General features: G+C 44.9%; 1 protein-coding gene across 5 annotated transcripts in view; it reads right to left on the bottom strand.

Moving 5' to 3' along the window:
• Window positions 1–19,243, bottom strand: part of LOC142573057 (uncharacterized) — a 110,536-nt gene extending 91,293 nt beyond the window's left edge. For 3 of the 5 annotated variants that reach the window (XM_075682563.1, XM_075682564.1, XM_075682565.1), the window contains exons 1-4: window positions 18,389–19,242; window positions 13,658–13,814; window positions 5,119–5,858; window positions 886–1,159 (exon numbers count right to left, since the gene is read on the bottom strand). In XM_075682563.1, coding sequence (XP_075538678.1) covers window positions 886–1,159; window positions 5,119–5,858; window positions 13,658–13,814; window positions 18,389–18,663 — 1,446 coding nt within the window. In that variant the 5' untranslated portion in view covers window positions 18,664–19,242. Of the gene's footprint in view, window positions 1–885; window positions 1,160–5,118; window positions 5,859–13,657; window positions 13,815–18,388 lie in introns of all 5 variants that reach the window. The other 2 variants (XM_075682562.1, XM_075682561.1) reach the window with 2 other exon arrangements.
• Between the last annotated feature and the right edge of the window lie 379 nt (window positions 19,244–19,622).

The raw sequence follows: 19,622 nt of genomic DNA, 5'->3' as shown, positions 1-19,622 counted from the left end.
TCTCTCTCACTAGTTCGAGTGGCTTACCTGAAATGGTTTAACATCCCAAGTGACTACAGCACATACCGCTATGGAAGGTTGTGGGTTAACTGCAACCCCCTGGGGTCCATATAATGTGAACTCAAGTGCAGTACATGAGTGTCCATGCACCTCTCCGTCATTGGAACACTGCTGCCTCAGTGAAGAATTGAAAGTGCGACCATGTGTTCAGCAAGAAACATCAAGGCCACTCAGCTGCAACTGCAGACCTGTTTACAAGCACTTTGACAGCCAGAAGATTCCCAGGATTCATTATTTAATCAAGTAAAACCCACTTATTTTATAATTTATTTTTTCAGCTCTACAGGGTGCGGGCCTTGTGAGAAGCATGGCTACTTAATGAAGCCTCTAAGGACACTCAGACTGCCTTGTGAGATAACACAACCACTGGCAGCCGACTGCAAATACTTTTAATCAGTTGTCCTCAATGCTTCCAACTTCGAACTTCTGCCCAGCTGCACGTTTATTATGTTGTTTCGAATATGCAATCAGTTGGAGCCTGGAGGCCACAATCCATGCTGTCGGGTACTTCTCCATCATCGAAAGCACAACACAGGTAAAAAATGTGCCACAGTGCAGCCAATATCATTGACATCCGGTAGATTTATGAGAAATGATACAGTGGGATACGGTGATGATGTCATAGGCAGGAGAGTAACTGGTGCCATTTAGTAGTGGCTCAAAAGAATGACTCAGTGCGTAGGTAATTGCGCAATATTTACTAAAGAGCCTTTCTTTTTTCTTCAGTATTTTCATGTTTCAAAGTGGACATGTGAGGCTTCGACAAGTAAACACAGCAGTTACTGCAGTAAAAAGCACCAGTTGGGTGTGCGTGGTGTGACGCACCTGCTGGAACTGGACGAGCGCCTCGACGCGGTCGTTGACACCTGCACACCAGGGCACGAGGCCCGACCGGCGGAAGCCGGCCCAGAGGTCCCGCTGCTCGTGCCACACGTGCTGGAAGTGGTTCGAAAAGCGCCCCTTGGCCATCAGCAGCCGTCGCAGGTTGTCCATGTAGGTGCGCTCGTGCAGGCATGCCAGCATGGCACGTAGCGTTCGGCACACACGCTCCTGCTCCGACGGCGGCATTTTCAGCTGGTCCATCTTGCCCAGCAACGAGCTGCGCGGTCAGGTTCAGACTTTGTCAAAAGTTCTGCAGCCACTGTGTATGTGGGCCGACATGCTGTCCTCCAGAGTGCAGAGGACCCCGTGGAACTAATAATTGTGGACTTTATAATGTTCCAATTCAGCAGTGGGGTATGAGAGACCACTGCAGTAAAAGGCTCTGGATTAATTTACATCACATAAGCTTTTTTACATGCACCCAAAGTCGCATTCTTGCATTTCAGCACCACTGAAATGCAGCCAGAGTGGCCGGGAATAGACCCTGCAACCTTGTGCTCAGCAGCATAACTCCATAGTTGCTGAGCCACCCCGCAGGTGATCTCGTGGAAGTAGCCCCGATGGTAGGATGGGCAAACGGATAGACAGCCACCACCAGGGGTTATGAAAGAGTGACCGAATACCACAGACCTGGTACTATACTTTCTGAATTGGCTGAGAGAAAGTAGGAAACGGGGAAGGTACTAGCAAGAAAATTAGGTGATACAAAGAAAACTAGAAGGAAAGTATAGGGGGAGAGAATATTGCAAGACCAGTGAAAGAAAGAAAGAAAGAAAGAAAGAAAGAAAGAAAGAAAGAAAGAAAGAAAGAAAGAAAGAGGAGGGTATAAAGGGAGTTACTTTACACTATCAGCAAACAGGAGAAGGTGCCCATTCTGAGGATTTGTGAATGAGTGCTCACAAAAGATGCACAAAAGTTGGGAGTACTTTGGTTTTCCTTTAATTCCTATGACTTTAGCTGCTCTTGCCTTGGGACATGTCATGTGTTCTTTTTAAAGGGATGCCAAAGACAAATATTAAGTTAACGTGGACTGTCAAAGTATTATTCCAGAAACCTGGAAGTGCTTGTTTTGTGCCGAGATAGGACTTGGTTTAAGAGAAAATTGCGTCTGAAGGGTGCACATATATTCAGTGCAATTTAAATCACCTGCCCCTGAGAGGGGAGTTGTAGTGATGCATAAACCATCAACGCCTTTCACTGCCGTTGGTGAATAAAATGGTGCCCAACAGTTAGCACTACTATTTTTTGTGCAAAATGCAAAAATGTGGACAGGAATCGAGCCAAGACAGTGGAAAATGGTAGGGAAAGCTACTCACAGTTTGTGTGGGTTTTGCGAGCCAGAAAAACCAGTGCTGCAATATGCAATAATGAAACTACTGAAATGCAAAAGCGCAGGCAGCGCGAAGTCGAGCACGAAACCTTTCGACTGCTTGCGTCGTATTCAAGGGTAACGTCAAAAAGTTATTCGTTCTAAGATTCAAACAGAAGTTGACAAGTAGCATTTTCTTTTGTCTTATATTACAATGCAATATAAGACAGAAGTGATAGTATTAAAGTGATAGATTAATGCTCCTAAGCATGAATCTATCACTTTAGCTTGACTTTATATTTGCCTTTAGTGTCTCTTCAATGATGGGATTATTCTCTATACTTGCGCTGTTTTCTATTCTTGGCTATTGTATTTGGAAGTTTATTTTTTATTCTTATTATTATTTTTATATTTGTGACAGCCAATATTCTGTTTGAATAATTAGCAGTTGCAGAAATCAGTAGGTGAGTGTAAACAAATTCGTCATTGCCTGGTCTTGGCTATGAGCTGCGTGACTTGCCCACCAAAATTGAGGCTGTCAATAATACGTTTTAAAATTGACCTTATTTTTGTGCATTTAGCATGCAACAGCAATTTTGAAAATTGAACAGTCAAATCGGTGTACAGGTTATATGCAAATTTTCATATGGCTTCACAGCAGCATGAATTAAACCGTGAAGGTGTAGTTCCACATTATAGGCAACACCATCGTGAAACCACCTTTAGAGCAGCCTTCTGGCTGCATCGCCGAAGAGATGGCAAAGCTACTACAAAGATTTCGGAGTTGTATGCAGTTATTTCTGCAGTTTATGTGCGTACTTTTGCACACAAACACACACTGGTTACACATGAAGTTGAGCCTTGGATATAATGAATTACGAGTTACCATAACAAAGTAAACCTAATATTTAGTTGGTCATACTCATTGGTGTCCTTGTGTTATAATGAAACCGTAAATGTGGGATCTTATACAGTATTGATTAGAGTGAAGCAAACTAATGTTTGCATGGGGCTCTGAATAAGTTCAGCGATATCTCGTATCTGAGAACCTCATATTAATAAATATATTTTTTAGATTACTGAAAATTTGAAAAATGCCTAGCCAGAAGCATACTGTTCTAACGTAAAAATATTTCCTTACTACAAATTTTAAGAAACCAGGATACTTGAAGATAACGGCCGAAATTCTATGATTTTTCGGTTTTAGTAGCACCTCAAAATAACAAATTTGTAACCTGAAATATCGCTCACAATTGCGAGTTATAATGCTGCAAAAATCCGGTGTGCCACCATCAACAGCAGATGTTCCGGCATGTCTGTGATTACAAATCCGCACCAGCCTCATTGCCAATGCCGATAGTAACGGCGGCCCACAGCAATAGAAACTACACAAATCGGCACAGTCGGCATGGCATTAAGAACTGCAAGATCGTGATCGTACCCACTCCATCTTTCACAATCGCAACAATCTTGAAGGATTGAAAAGTAATATCGCCGGCAAAAGGCAGGTATGCGATGCCACCCAAACCCACGATCAATAAGCAAGTAGGCGAAAAACACAAGGAAAGCGACAGAATTCGTTTATGCTTAAGGATTTCGACACCATATGGTGACAATGTGCAGTGGTGCATCATGTGCAGGTCTCAGGTATATAACAAGTGCTCGCTCTGCACTTTACTACCAGCCACCGGCGTTCAGTGAGATTAGGCGCAGTGGGTGTGATGGCTCGAGGTGCATTATCTGTGCTCTGAAGAAATACACTGCCGCATGGCTCATATGTGACAATTGGCACTCTTAAACATAACCCTGTCATTATCGATGGTGCCCTGCAGCCTTAACTTTCATCATACCACAAGTGAAACGTACACGAAAATGTAGCACACAATCTCACTAGCGGTAACTGTTGGTATGGTGGACAGATGTATGGCCAGGCACACTCGCACATCATTAGATTCAAGGTCTGCATGAGCTGTGTGTGCACCGGATGGAGATGACTTCCAATGAATGCGCGCTTTCACGAATATCCTTTGGAGTTTTTGCCATTAACATAAACGCGCTTGTGGACAAGCTTCTCTCAAATGTAGGCGATCCCTTTTGTTTGATTTAGTCTTTAATGCCAATTTAGGTGTTTTTGATACACCAATACAACAACAAATAATTGTCAGATGTCCTGTGACATTTGTTCCAGCAAGATTTCACGGTATTCTGTACTCAGCAAGAGCAACATAAAATGCCACATTCTTTACATGCACACGCGTTTGTGTCTACAGCTGGGCTTGTTTTGGTTGGCAAGGCTGTGTAGTATTAGCGACAGTCCAAAGCCCGTACTAATATGTAATTTATTGTCATTACCGCATAATGTATCGGCAAGGCAAGCCACCAATAGGGCATCAAAATCTGCAGGACGCCCTTTGCTGGCCCTTCAGTGGCACTATGCACGTTTCTTTCGTGTAGACCTGATTGTGAATTGGCGTGTACACTTATAACGAATATAGAATACTATAATGGATGTGCTATTGGGTGCAGGATGTGACTTCATTTTAGTGAGATTCGACAGTACTTAACGTCAGAAAACAACACCTTGTTTCTGAATGTGATCATAAAGTGGCAAGTGGGAACAAGTCTACATTGATCAGCAAATAGTACTAAAACTAACACTAAAACTCACGCCAATTTCGACTTTAGTCTTAGTCACTCTGTGTGCTGATGCATATAAATGAACCAGATTTCTTTTTAATAGCAGCTATGTGGGCTAAGACTACAGTGCACAAGCATTTGTGCACCCTGACCTTATTCATACAGTGCATGCCGAAACAGTTTCACCAAAAAGAACAGGTGCACCAGCATAATGACGGGGAGAAGCTCACCGAATGACGTGGTAGTGGCACAGAAGCGTGGTGCTTGCCTGGTCGAAGAAGTTCCGCAGGCCCTGCAGCTTGAGCTGCTCTTTGCCCAGCAGCAGCAGACGCACCTGGGAGGCCACAGGGTTGGCCTGTGTGAATACGCTCATCAGCAGACCGACGACAAGCCGCACGGGCCGCATGACGAGCGCAAAGGCAAATGGGCAGCCCAGGCCAGCCGCATCGTGGCCGCTCCACGAGGCAAGCGAGAACCGGGGCCGTCCCCCGGGCCCCGTCACCATGGCGGCGAATGTGTAGCCACTGTCGAAGAGCAGCAGCTCGGGGAACTGGCGTAGCGATCGGCGCATGGCACCCGTCTGGAAAAACACAGCTGTCACGGCATCACCGGCGCCCACAATGACAGAGACTGCAGCGTCAGCATCTGCCTCCTCCAGCTTCTCTAGTTCACGTAGCAGTGACGCGATCTCAGTAGCCTCACGTAGTGAGCTGTCCGTGGCTGCACCATTGCCACTGGCACCACCCAGGGTAAGCTGCAATTGCCGGGCATGACGCACACTGAGTGCCCGGAACTCCTCACCAACGCCAGTGTGCAGTGGATCCATGCCATCCTCATCATCATCGCTTTCATCACTGGAGCTGGACTCGGGTTCACCTCCCTGGTCCCCATCGGCTTCAATCTGGGCATCCCCATCACCGTCGGCCTCCAGGTCACCCAAGTTTGAATCTTGCAGTGCTGTGAGGCCCTCCTGGTCAGACGAAATGGGCAATAATCACACAGGGCAGCACCATAAGCCGATTCTTCTATCAATTACCAAAGCAAACAAGATGGTCGGTACAAGAAAAACAACAAACAAAGCTCTGCTGTCTCTGTGCTGTGCTGCACGTGAATAGGTGCTTTTAAAAACTACGAAATATTGCCAGAAGCTACTGGGATATTATTGTCTAATAAGCCTGCTAAGATGTCCAATTGTGTATACATGTGTGACAACAATGACAAAAGGGGTGGCGGAGATGATGGCAGGGTGATGGCATAATGATCATGGTGGAATAACAGTGACAATGACAGCATGACATTGTTTCTGAACTTCTCTCATTTGCTCATGCCTCCGTTCCCATGCTGCTTCAGTTTTAGTGGCATCAGGCATCAAGCGATGAGCGCTGTACGAAATCAGTGGCTTGCAGTGCTCCATTAGCACACTTACGAAATGCCGATAAGCGCGTGTGCAAGAGTTCATTTCGACAGAAGTTAATGCAAGATGGTTTCCCACAGGACCTTAAATACTAGGCACGTAGGAAGACAGCCTGCATGAAGCCACTAGCCGTCTTGGCTTGCTCTTAGTATTGACACCTGCCACAGATGACGTCTAAAATATAGTGCCTGGGGCAGCCATTGTGCAGCCATGGCTGGGCTAAAGGAGGACTCGCCTACTCTTTGCACCTAGCGTGTGCTTGATCACATGACCTCCAACATTGGATGTGTGGGAAGACTGCATGCATAAATGCGCCATCCTTCTCGGCTCACTCATGTGCCTACCTCTGCACCTTCCGCGTATCGTGTACGCACCTCTAACTTTAAGGAGCTCGTGTCGCAGAAAAGCCGGTGTCGTCGGTGTCGGCGGCGTTGGCCATCAGCGAAAAATGCCGGAAGGCAATTCATAAATAAAAACAACTTGCCAGATGGGCTAGGTGGGAATCGAACTAAGGTCTCCGGAGTGTGAGGCGGAGACGCTACCACTCAGCCATGAGTTCGATCGTTCAAAGTGGGACAAAAACGCCTCCAGTGAATGCGGAGTTGACTTACAAACGTGCCGTAGAAAGTTATACTGTTGTGTATATCAGTAATTATGAGCATGTAAATTACAGAAGTTGCAGTTAAATGCATAGCAAAGTACGTTTCCGCTACATTTCTTCTGCGCTTTCCGCACACGCAGAGCCATCTTGCGGCAAACACAGAAGACCCCCTCCTCGCAATGTACGGCGCTGCCCCGACAGGTAGCGCGCCACGCGTGCATTGGGGCTGCGTGGGGACCGGTGCGAGGCGCGTCGCCACCCGGTTGTCCGTGCCGATCACGACGTTCCGAGACACAGAGTTCTCTGGTTTGTTCCGCTTGCTCAGGTGCACGTTTCGTTGCCGCGCTGAACGCTGCATTGCTCGACGCTCACCGCGTGATTAGTGGGTGGAAAGTCCGATGCAGGGCGCCTCGTAAGTGATCACTGCGCCGTAGCGCATTGTCTTACACCCCTTGGAGGGTCGACGGGAATGCTGTCGCGTTCCACTTTTGAAGGTGAAGCTTAAGCGTCCTCCAATTTTTTATCACACTCAGTATTTCATATGTAACATCACAGTAGTGGCCAATATTTGCCAGGAGTGTTTACATAACAGCTAGTACTGCGATAAAAAAATATTAAAACAGTCTTCCCTCACCGTATTTACCCTAACCTAACGCACACCCTTTTTTTGAGAAAATTGATCCGTAGGTTGCCTGCATGTGACAATAGGATACGAAAGCAAAGCTGCGCTCTCGCCGTTGGCAAGAGCCATCAGATACAGTGCATTTGCCATCACAAGTTGACAACAAAGCCCGTTTTCATGGAGGTTGCTGTGTATTCATTTTGTGCTCGACTACGATCTGGAGCAGTATTCTCGGTAATCACCTTCAGTTACACTATTGCTAATGTGACATTTCACACAACTCAGCGCCGGATGCGTCATTGTATACGGCCGCCAGCGATTATGGCGCTATGCCAAGCTCACTATCTGCAAACCATATCAGGAGCCCAGTCGGCCATGTGTTTCAACAAGTCCAATGCAGAGTCTTGTAAAATCTTGCAAAAGTGATTGTAGTGTCTCTGAAAGTGATCACTCGAGAATACCACCCTTGTGTGCTGGGTATCTTTGGCCAATGAAGCACAAATGGCAATGACGATGCACTGCTTTCATTATAAAAGGTAATTAAAGAAAGAATTCCTTTCACAAGGATAAATTTCGCATGCCTTGTATTTGTTTTTTTTATTGCTAACATGGGGGCATGCTAAACTTTTCCTTTTGATAAATCGGGGGCATCTTACATTCAGGTGCATTTTAATTTTTTTACTTTGAACTCACAAAAATGAGATGCGCATTACATTTGGGGATGCATTAAAATCAGGTAAGTACAGAAATCCCTTCGGCCTTGAGATGAGATGACACACAGCTTACACCATCATTACATATAGTTTGCCCAAAAGTGCCGGCAAACCTCGATATAATGACTTATTCAATATAATCAAGCATATGTAGAATATTTTTTGCCAATATCAGTGCGTATAAAGGAGATTTATTGGGGTTCATAGTGACCGCTCGTTCTAGGATGCACCGCGCAGTTCCCGAGCTCAAGCCTCTGCTGCGTGCTTGATGTTGCCGATGCTGCTGACTCTGGGCACATGTTCGTTATCTTCCTTACAGTGCGTAACAAATAACTTGTTTATAATGAATATTGGATGTAATAAAGGTATTGTGTCAGATTCAACTTTGTTATAAAGAGGTTTGACTGTAGCACTGTAATGTTCATTCCTGTTTATTTTACTCATAAATGTAAAGTCTTTAAATTTCAAGCACACTGCCTTCTCTATGTTATTTTGTTGCCTTATAAGGATCTGAACTGCAATCTGCCTGCAGAACCAATCTTCACAAAGAGGACATGTAACTACATCCCACCTTTGCTTTAGAAAATCACTGTGTTGTATTAACATTGTAGCTGTGAAATGGTGTTACAATATGAATCTCTTGAGCCAATTAAAGGCAAACTGCAATGAAATATCACTTGGGCAAAATTGGCTATAAATGCATAGCACATAGATACTATCAGAGTAATCTTGGCAAAGCTGCAGGGCTGGTGATTGTCTAATTTCCTTAGCAGCAGCATTTAAAGAGACCCTGAAATGATTATGACAATTTTGTACAAACATATTGAGTTCCTAGGGTACATCCTTCTGATGCTTAAGTGACACATTTAGTCACTTCGCATGAAGTGTGTAGTTTATTATAAAGTTTTAAAGGTGTGCATTGTTACTGATTGCAGTGGACCCACTCCTCCGAATTATCAGCCACCCTGATACAATCTATGTAGCTGGCACATGTGACGTCAGTTGGGTGAGCTATTTTACTAGTTACCCAGGTTGCATCATCAATTATTTTTCGAACTTTATCGTGAACAAATGTTTGTAATAGTTAAAATTATGGTTAGTTCATTTCTACAAAGAAAAAGTAAAAGAAAGAGAATACACAACAATCTACAACTGCACTGAAGCCCTTCGGGCACAGTAAGTGTTGTCTACGTCTGTTACAACATGCTCCGTGTTGATGCGAGCTGCGCAGTCAGTGTTGGTCTCGAGTTTTGTTTGCACAAGGACCATGAGTCACCCTTGTTAAAGTGTGGGCTGCAAATCTAGCGATCAGCGCCATGTCAAGCTGCAACATCATATCCCTCTGCAAGGCAACAAGCGAGTAGAGTGGCTGCAGCATATCGGGTTGTTGGTATCTGATTAGCACCAGGATCTACCCGTTTGGGGCTGTCGCTTCCCGCCAGAGGATTACAATCACAATAGCTTTAGCAAACCTGGCATTCTGCTAAATGCAGGCTGACTAGGCATTTTGCCCTATCAGTGGAGTTGAAAACGTGAGCTGCCTGCAGGGTGCAGCCACCTGGAGGCAAAGTGGTCAACCAGACAAACACAGAACTAATATAGCGATAAGAAAGTGTATTCTACTTTGCTGCTGGTGTAAAGATTTGATGGCAGTGTGATTGTGAACATGTTTTTTTTAGGTTTGATTTTAGGTAAGGTTTGATATGTTTTACCTTTGGTTACAGCAATATTAGCTCTGTTTGGCTGGTTGAGTAGTCTGCCACCAGGCGGCCGCACCTTGCAGGCCCCTCACACTGATGCCTGCACCTATCCAGCAGTACATACAGCGTGCCTGTGCTTACTGGAATACCAGACATGCTTGGGACTGCAACAGAAAACTCTCAATGCATGCTGCTTGGATGGCTCTTACTGGTGATCGATGGCCAGGCAGCTAGCAGAGTGGATGGAGACGCTTTGCAAGCTGGCTCCAAGACACCGAAAGTAGACAACACGACGTCACATCATGACGCAGAGTCAGTGAAGGTGGAGCTTAGCCCTAGGGTTGGGCAAATATTCAAAACTTTCGAATAACGAATCGAATAGTGCTCTAATCAATTCTGTCTACAAATCGAATACTCATTACTCATACATGCAAATATTTTTTTTAATACTTCTAGAATATTTCAGAATGTAAACTGTGCCCAAATTAGCATAAAACAGGAGTAAAAGTACGGTAAATTTTCACCCCACGGGCTTGGTACAGATGCGAGAACTTGGTAGCGGAGCAGGCTATGACGCTTAGGTAGCCATACTTTACAGGCTGTACTGTGATCATTCGCACTTTCTCAAGAGCCCTGTAACCTGCTGTGGTGGTGTAGTGGCTTTCATGTTGCGCTGCTAACCCTGAGGGTACGGTATCGAACTTCAACTGCAGTGGCCGCATTTCGATGGGGGCGAAATGCAATTAACATCCGTGTACTGTACATTGGGTGCATATTAAAGAACCCCAGGTAGTCAAAATAAATCTGGAGTCCTCCACTACAGTGTGCATCATAATCATATCATGGTTTTGGCACGTGAAACCTAAGAGTGTTTTTTTAGGAGGCCTTATTTGCTTCTAATGCTCCATCTGTGCTTTTAATAAACAATGCTTCCTAACGTACTATGCAACGACAGAAACTTTATTTTATAATAGTATTGTGATAACGGCTGTTCATTATGAAAACTATTCGATAGGTATTTAAAAGTCGACTCGACTCACTTCCGGCACTATTCGATTCGTATTCGATTCGTATTCGATACGGTGTCAAAAACCTATTTGCACACCCCTACTTAGCCCCAATCACTCACTGAACAAGTTGAAGAGGAAAAGCATGGCTAGGGAGGAAGGTAACTTGTGATTGTCTGTAGCTCTCTTAATATGAGCCACTTCAATTGTGACACGAATCTTTTACTGTACCTGTGCCTATACATCTACAAAATTTGTCAAACTGTTTCAGGGACTCCCCAAATAGCAACTAAGCAGACAATGCAAACACCTGGTGGTGAGCGGTAGTTGTGCCAGATATGGTGAAAGTCCGAACACAGCGCACGACTGCTGATCTCTCGTTGTGCTTAGGCACCGAGGTGCATCAACACATCACTCGCTTAATGTTTGCTGGTCGATGGGTGTCTCTCTTGACATGGTTTCTCATTGTTCTGTAGGTGATTTGAGCTGTTGAAGAACGCTTATGTGTTTCGTGGCCATTGGATGCTTGAACACATACTTGGACACAAGCAATGGTGGTGCAGTACACACTGCATAGTATTCTTCTTTTATTTAACCACTATTCTTGTACGTCTTTTTTTTTGCATATATAGTGCATGAAAGTGTCTTAGTTTGTATGTCAGAATTCGGTGTTAGTGTACTTGCTGGGCTGGGGTTAGCCTTTGTCTAGTACATGAAAGGCTCAATTGCCTTTGGTGTATAATCCACAACCAGCTGCTTCGACAGACTGGTAGGGGGGTAATTAAAGAGAGGAGGATGTGGGGATTCAGGTATGCCTCAACGCCTTTGCGCAGGCAGTAACCTGTCCAGTCATCCCTATGCCTCTCCCCTTTCCACTCACGATAGTTGCTGGCAGTGGCGCTCCACTCACGATGGTTTTCGGTGGGGGCGCTCGCATCGTGGGGGTAGCCACTGTTAGCTCCTCCCAATGGGAGTGCAGGTCTTCTCTCTGGGACCAGCACTGGGTACGAACACGCTTTCCTCTCATCCATCAGCCCCTTGGTGTCTTCGACTTGAGCTCGTGTACAGTGCCTTGGCCAAATGGTGAGCTTGTACCTTGTGTTGATCCTTTCCGGACACTGCCGAAGAGCGGTGCCTAGCGCTCGCACATGGTCAAACTGCGCTGAGCCACACTTATCGAAGGCCCAAGCCGAAGGACAGCTCTTGCGAGTTGGCGCAATGGTTATTGCGAGAGCAAGCACCTAGCCATGGGGACTTTTCCTAATGGCAGTATAGATGTCCCTGTCTGTATTTTCGCCTATGGCGCGGGGGCCCTTTAGTTCCCGCGAACCCCGGGACCAGGCCCTTGTGCAAAGTTGGGTGACTCTGCAGACAATAAATGGTTTTCACCAACTCAGTGCAACACTGTGTTTTCCTGTGTGCATAGCACTCAGCAGCCCCTTTGTGGCCTGAGCGCATGTGCAGTGGCGTGCTAAGCGACAGCTGACGCAGCCCTGTGGCTCGCTAAGCTCGAACCCATAGCGGTTGATACTCCTGAGAGACCCTAGGACCCTCATACAGTATATGAACTCTATAGCTAATCGACATGCAGGAATTGTTCGCTGATGCATGGAAACGATACAAGCAAGGGAAGCAGATGACCCGGGTGCTGTTTCTTCACAGTCTAAATCATGCATCACTTCAGCAAGTGGCAACGGCGGATTTTTTTCAGATTCGATATAAGACGCAATTTTTTGTGAGCGCATTGCGACACATCCACTTTATGTCCAGCAAAAAGATTCACTGATGTTTAATATACTCCCTAATGCAAAATTTTAGTGCAGCTGTATATATGTTTTCCTTTCATGCTATATTGAGGCATTGCAGTGATCACCGCAGCAACTGGCAGAGCCGTGACGCGCAGCCCTAAATATAGACTGACCACACAGTTGTCGCTTCTCGGCTACTGCAGCTTATGAAACTGCAATGTTTACCGGGAAATGCTTGCGGCAAAAGCTATGCGTGAAGGCAAACTTTTTGGTTCTTTATTTTACTCCTGCAGCACGGCCGGTGCTGTGGATGCATGTATGTGAGTGCCATTTGGTGGTGCTTCAAGGTGGCTTCCTCCGCTTTCCTCCTCATGCTTCAGCTGCTCCCTGCTCCTTCGCTTTTCTCCTCATGCTCTCTTTGCTCTCACCATCTTTCATCCGCTGCTGTGTTCTGCGTTTGCTCTTTCATAGTTCACTGTGCTTGGTTTTGCCGAGGCGAACGAGGCACACCGATGCTCAGCACAGGAACGCGCGCCTAAGATCTGCTCTTTAAACCTTTGCACAGACTGCTGCATGTCTAAACGATCTGAAACTGGGCTTATTATGCAGTCAAAAATTTCATTGCAGTTGGCCTTTAAAGTACCAAATTATTTAATCTTGGCATTGCTGTAGGGCATAAAGCATTTTCAAGTATCACACTATGCATAGAATAGAAAAACATCACACTTCAATGACATAGCAATATGGAGATGGACAGGGAGTGTGTTGTAATTGTGATTACAGGCTGAAGATATATGCGAGTCTTACATTTTACTAGGTCACACATGGAAGTTGTTGCTTATTGGGTAGTTTCTAGTGAAGATGCCATAAACATGTTTTTTACTAAATTGTAAGCACTGTTTCTAGTAAACATGCCCAAGTAAACATGCAGTCCTGCAAACAGAGTAAAAACTGAAGGCCATACCTGTGAGAGGTCGTTGGTGCTGTCAACTGCATTAGTGTCAGGGGCCTCGGGCGGGTCTGAGTGATTGTGCTCCAAGTTCACCTTGATGAGAACCAGCTTTTCATTCTGCTTGTCGAACTTGATACCCAAAGCTGCATTGCATTTTTTGTATGCTATCCTGCGCAGTGAATAGACATCCAGAGGGCTGTCATCAGTATTCTTGAAGTCTTATGCACAGCTAACAAATGTGAGTTGCTATTTCGTTGAAAGGAGCCACAACACCAAATTTTCAAGCTTGAATTATGCATTGCATATTAAACCAAATGCATCTGATAGCAAGTTGGCAAAATTTGAGTGAATTCGGTCCACTGGAAATGTAGTGTGTATTTAAATTTTTTTTATATCGCAATTGAACTGCACAGCAATCTGGGAAGACTGATGGGTGACAAAGTGAAGTGTGTTCTGCATGGTCATTGTGCACGGTACTATATGCGTGCTTTCGTTTTCACAACATATCAGTCGGCAGTTAGCCCTAGTTAGTTTCTGAAGGTGGTCTTGGTTCGTGCCGTTTTTATCACACACGTGAAATACTTTCGGGTGCAATGCAATGTCGACACCTTTGCTGCTCTGTTGGACGTCAGAGTGTACAGATCAAGGACAGCCTACCACGGCATGCACATAGTTTCAGAATGTGTCACAGCAGACGACACAGGGCTAGCCCCACACTTTCTGATGTTACACAAGTCATGCCAAAATGGCAGTCACTGAAAGCGGAAAGGGCTTGGGGGCAGCAATTTCAAATTGCAATTTTTTCTGTAAGTATAAACATATTGGCCCTCGTGCTCTCTGTTAGAATGATAAACCGAGAATAGTTAAACCATGTCACGGCACATTTACCAACTACATGAAAGGACTGCCGTGTCCATTTTTATCATCATATGCTCCATGGTGCAATTTGAACAGGACTGATTTGTATCAGTCGTGTTTGCACATATCTTGTCTCATTATCTGCGCTCTTCTTTATGCCGAATGAAAACAAACTAGCCCAGCTTGGAACTGTCACACCTATGCCCAACTCATGAGCCCGTAGCAGTAGCTGTTGAGGGTACTTTCAAATCGTAACATGTTAGTGCAGTTTGACCTTGATATAACACAGTAAATTTAAAATTTGGTTGGTATTGCTTTACTTCAATTAGCGCTCTACTGCTATAATGAAACGTGAAGTGCTAAATCCAAGAAAATATTGTTTACAGTGTAGTGAATGTTGTTTACAGCTTGAAGAATGCATTCTAGTAGCAAAAATGTCGAACACTTGATGCAGCACATGCTGGACTCGCATACACATTTTTGCCAACAGCTGGGCTTGGCTGGCCTATAGCCAGCAAGCCAATATATCCCACAAACCGCATGTTGATTATGAACGGCTGTTTAAAGCACATTCGTAATCTAATGCTGCAGGCCTGTCAGAGGTATGCGCTTGCATTTGTTTTGCAAAGACCTGATCACAACTTTTTTTTGCCAATATCAGTGTATGCACTTATAACAAATGTGGAATATAATAAAAGTATTTTCATTTCAAATGAGACTTAAATATAATGACACTCAGGAGTGTGTCAAATTAGGCCACATCACAAAGTGGCTTGCTTACTAACCCTTCCTAAATGCTTCAGTTATTCCATGCAAGTTGCTTATTTTTTTTTAACACTTGTAACAGTCATGTTAGTTTAGGCTTCATTGTTTATTTTTTACATAGCGGTCATGCCACCACTGTTGTTTTGACCCAATGCAATGTCATATGTAACCTTACAATATCTAGAGGAAGCATATACAGGGTGTCCCAACTATCATGCACCAAGATTTAAAGATGCAAATGCCACGTAGCTGGACAGAACTGAAGCAATGTTGTTTGCTCTCGCGTGGAGATACCCAGATTATTTTTTAGCATTTTGCCCAAATACATTAGTCTTAATTAATCAACTCAAATTTTATAGTTAGATTAAAGGTGTGAATGAGAAAATTGTAGACCAACATGAAAAACTCCTGATACAGCTTTCTGTTGCTCAATACGTGCAACATAAAAGTGTTTTCCAAGCGTGAAAGAAGCCTGCAAATACACGCAAAGTGCCTCAAGTGGCCAATCACACAGAAATTTTATTGTGTATTCACGGGCTTCTTTCAGGCTTGGAAAACACTTTTAAATAGTATATATTAAGCAACAGAAAACTGTATCAGGTATTTTTCATGTTGCTCTACAATTTTCTCATTGACACTTTTCAACGAATTATAATATCTGAGAAGTTGAGTGATTAATTAAAAATACTTATGTAATTAGGCAGAATGCAAAAAAAAAATCTGAGTATCTACAAGCAACGGCATACAATATTCCCTTGGTTCAGTCTAGGTACGTGGCATTTGCATATATTTAAATGTTGGTGTATGATAGTTGCGACATCCTGTATATGGCTCAAGTTAAATGCATGGAAGATTAATGTGCATCCCACAAACAGCAGCTGCAGTAATTATAGCAGTAAAGTTACACTCCAAAATGCTTTTTCTTTAGTGAAGTGCAAATTAAGTAGCATTATCACACTAAGCTATATAGTGTGCCACAAACACTATGTTATGTGCAGAGACAAATGGTTACAATAAACAACAGAATTTGTCCTGTTGGGTGAGCGAAGTTTGTGGCCATGGCAAACTTTTGTTTCATCATTCAGGAATCTGGTTTATATGTTATAACATTCAAGAGCACGGAAAGCTCTCTGATTTAAGAATGCTTCATATGGGTGTGACGAGAGAGTAATGGCTGAAGGATGTGAAGGATGAGGCAACGTAAAGTATGAATGTGATAACACACATCATGCTACCCACAGCGCGGTAAACCTGGGGTAGTCTAATCATAACAACGCAACCTCATTGTGGTTTTTAATGTACAATCATGCTCATAAGTTTGGAGGCCATGGGAGTACGCGGCAAATAGTGTTGATGATGAAGCTGCGGAGCAGCAGCCACATTTGCCAAGGCCCGAACTTGGCACAGTTTCTAAATTACAGACATGCCTGGTCGCACTGCCAACACTAGCAGCTGTTGGAACAGTGACGTTCAGAATGTGGCCTTCCTGACTTCGAAAAACACATGTATTATATTGTGTAAACGTCATTGTTAATAAGGCCATACTCTTGTCTATATTTTGACAACTCATGAACTAATTTGTGTCTGCTTTTTCTTTGGGCGTCGAATAGTGATTTGACAAATTTGTGCAATTTTCGTCTTCAACACATTTTTAATCAGGTTTGTTAGTCTATACTTTTTTTCGAGTAGTAATGCTTACTGTATTCCATTGTATAACTTGTTCAATTTCGTTCCCTATGTTCATTTTTCCCCCTCCTGCTTGGTTTTTGAAGTGCAGTATGCGCTAAATGAATAAAATGAAAACATTTTAACATTTTTAGTTACTGTGAACATGCCTCTTTCGTTTCTATACACATTTCTACTGCGCCTGTCCGTTGTGAGTTCTGCACAGCGGCCCACTTTTTGCAAAAACCACTGTCACTGGCTGAACGCTGCTAGTCAATGTCTCTCTTTCAAAGTGCCAGCACTTCCAAGCATGTAACAAACTCCAAATGAAAGGTTGCATGCATGATAACTTCACGACAGCGTTCTTTTTATGGCCGACACTAGTTTGTGTTAGGCACGGCCCGTCCCACAGAAAGCATGGGCAGCATTTACAGCCCGAGCAGTCATGGCAGAAGCACCAGCAGTGTGACCAGGTACTTGCATAATTCAAAAATGGCACTGAACTCAGCCCTCAGGAATGATGGCTGTGGCGCTGAGGCTGCCACGAATTCTGATAAACAGCATGTACATCGGCATGAAGCGAGCGAATGAGCAGGTCAGCGAGTATGCAAGGATGTGCATGCGCAATGCTACACTCTCAACAGCATCGCGAATGGGCCATTTGCTCGGATCATCTCCTAACTTATGAACTCAACTGTACATAGAGCAATAAGGTTCCCATATGAGCCAGGACCGTAGCGGCCACTGATGCGGCCAACATGATTCTATTTTATGTCAATGTTTACAATGTCTACAATGTCACTTTAAGTGGCATGCAAGCTACCACAACACTATAATTACTAATGTTTTTCTGCTTATTGCACTGGCGCCGAACTTGGTGCAATTCTTTCCTTCTTATGACGAGTAACGCCACAAAAGTGCTACTAAAATGAAAAAAAAAGGAAAAGTGGCTTCAAATGCACTGATGCGCGGCCCAACAGTAAGTAAAAGCTTTGCAGCTTCTTGTCAACATGTTGGTGCACAAGAGCATTAGGCGCTTCAATTTCTGCTAGGTCGCGCGCCGATGTGCTGAGGTTGTAGCACAGAGTTTCAGTTACTTCTAACTGCACCGGCACTTCATGCTTCGCCTGCTCATGGCAGAACTGGACAACCATCTAGAAAAGGTATACTTGTTCAGAGCAGTAAGCTACGAAAATCGGGCAATATTTACACTTGAAGTGTCCTCCACTGAACTAGACAGTGCGGTCAGCTGGAGGTGCGGGCACAGCGCACTGAACGTTTGTGCAAGCTACATTTGACAACGAACGTGTGCCGCACTACGAGCATAGCACCCCACGAGAACAATCGCGGAAGCCGTAAGCACAAATGAAAGAACAACGTCGCAAATAAGCCACAATCGCCGGAGCACCCAATGCACACAAATATCTGCTACAACGACACACAGGCGGGACTCACTTTCCATTGGGATCGTCGCGTGCTTTGCTCTTGCCGCGCGACAGTACGCAGCAGTACTGGACGTAGGTGAACTGCCATTTCTCATCCACGGTCTCCGGCGCCGGCAGCTTGGTCTTGCACTTGAGCCGGCTCTGCTCGAGTTTCTTATTGTAACTTTTCACCGACTTGGACGCGTAAACCTTAAAGCCCTGCTCGGTCGCCTTGCAGAACTCATCCAGCGTGCTCTTCCATTCGGTAAACGAGTCGAACGTGTCGCCAACCTTTAGTTGACGCATGATGCAGCACTGTGGCGATCGACGCGTTGATCACTTATCGCCCGAGACAAAATTCGCACCACGCGCGCACATCGGGTTAGCCTGGCACAACAGCAAGACGTGGCAAGGTGGTTGGGTCGGGTCTACGTCGTGAAGACCGCTTAAACTCCGCATTGAACGTTTTCTGCATCGAGAGACAGTCGTACCTGGCTTCAACAACACTCGGTGGCACTCCTGTCTTAAGAGACGCAACACACGCCCTTGCTAGCTTAGCGTATCACTAGCGCTGTACTTAGGCGCCGGGAATTTCGAAGGTTTCACCCGTCCCACCTCATTGTTTACAGAACCTCAGCCACCCGCGTGGGTAGGAAATTGTCAAGCGAATCGCGAAACCATGTCAGAAAAAGCGGCGTAAGAAATCGCGGAACGCGCACCGCCATTTTCAGAGTTGCCCGACCCCGGAAAAGAAAGTGGTTGAAGTGAGCGGCCGTGGATGTTGATGTCGTCGTGCGACCTGCCTAAGGACGGATCGAATGGCTAGTGATAGCAAGCAAATTTTGCGGAGGTGCATGTCGCGTTGCAGCATGGCTGCTAGGGGTAATAGAATGAAAAACTGGGCTAGTTGAATCAATTTCTACTTTCAGCAAAGATACGGACACTTGTGGCTGACGCACGTGTCGCACGAGACGTTCACATGATGTTCATTTGAGGGATTGCCAGCCGTTCTTGCGCAGGAGCGACTAAGAGTGAAGAGCGGGCGAGAGAGAAAAGATACTTTTAGCGTGTCCGGTATTCCGGCTAGCGGGGGCGTAAACGTGAGCGGCCAGATTGGTGGCGCCGGCTGGTGGCGCAAAGCTCAACCACATAAACACAAAGCTAATTACTATATTCTGCTTAGCTGCTGGCGTAAATTTTCGACAGTGGAGTAATCGTGTTCACAATTACGCCGCTGCCAAAAATTTGCACCGCTAGCAAAGCAG

The sequence above is a fragment of the Dermacentor variabilis genome, chromosome 2 (assembly GCF_050947875.1).
Source record: "Dermacentor variabilis isolate Ectoservices chromosome 2, ASM5094787v1, whole genome shotgun sequence".
Classification (NCBI taxonomy): domain Eukaryota; kingdom Metazoa; phylum Arthropoda; class Arachnida; order Ixodida; family Ixodidae; genus Dermacentor; species Dermacentor variabilis.
This window is presented reverse-complemented; position numbering and strand designations above follow the sequence as displayed.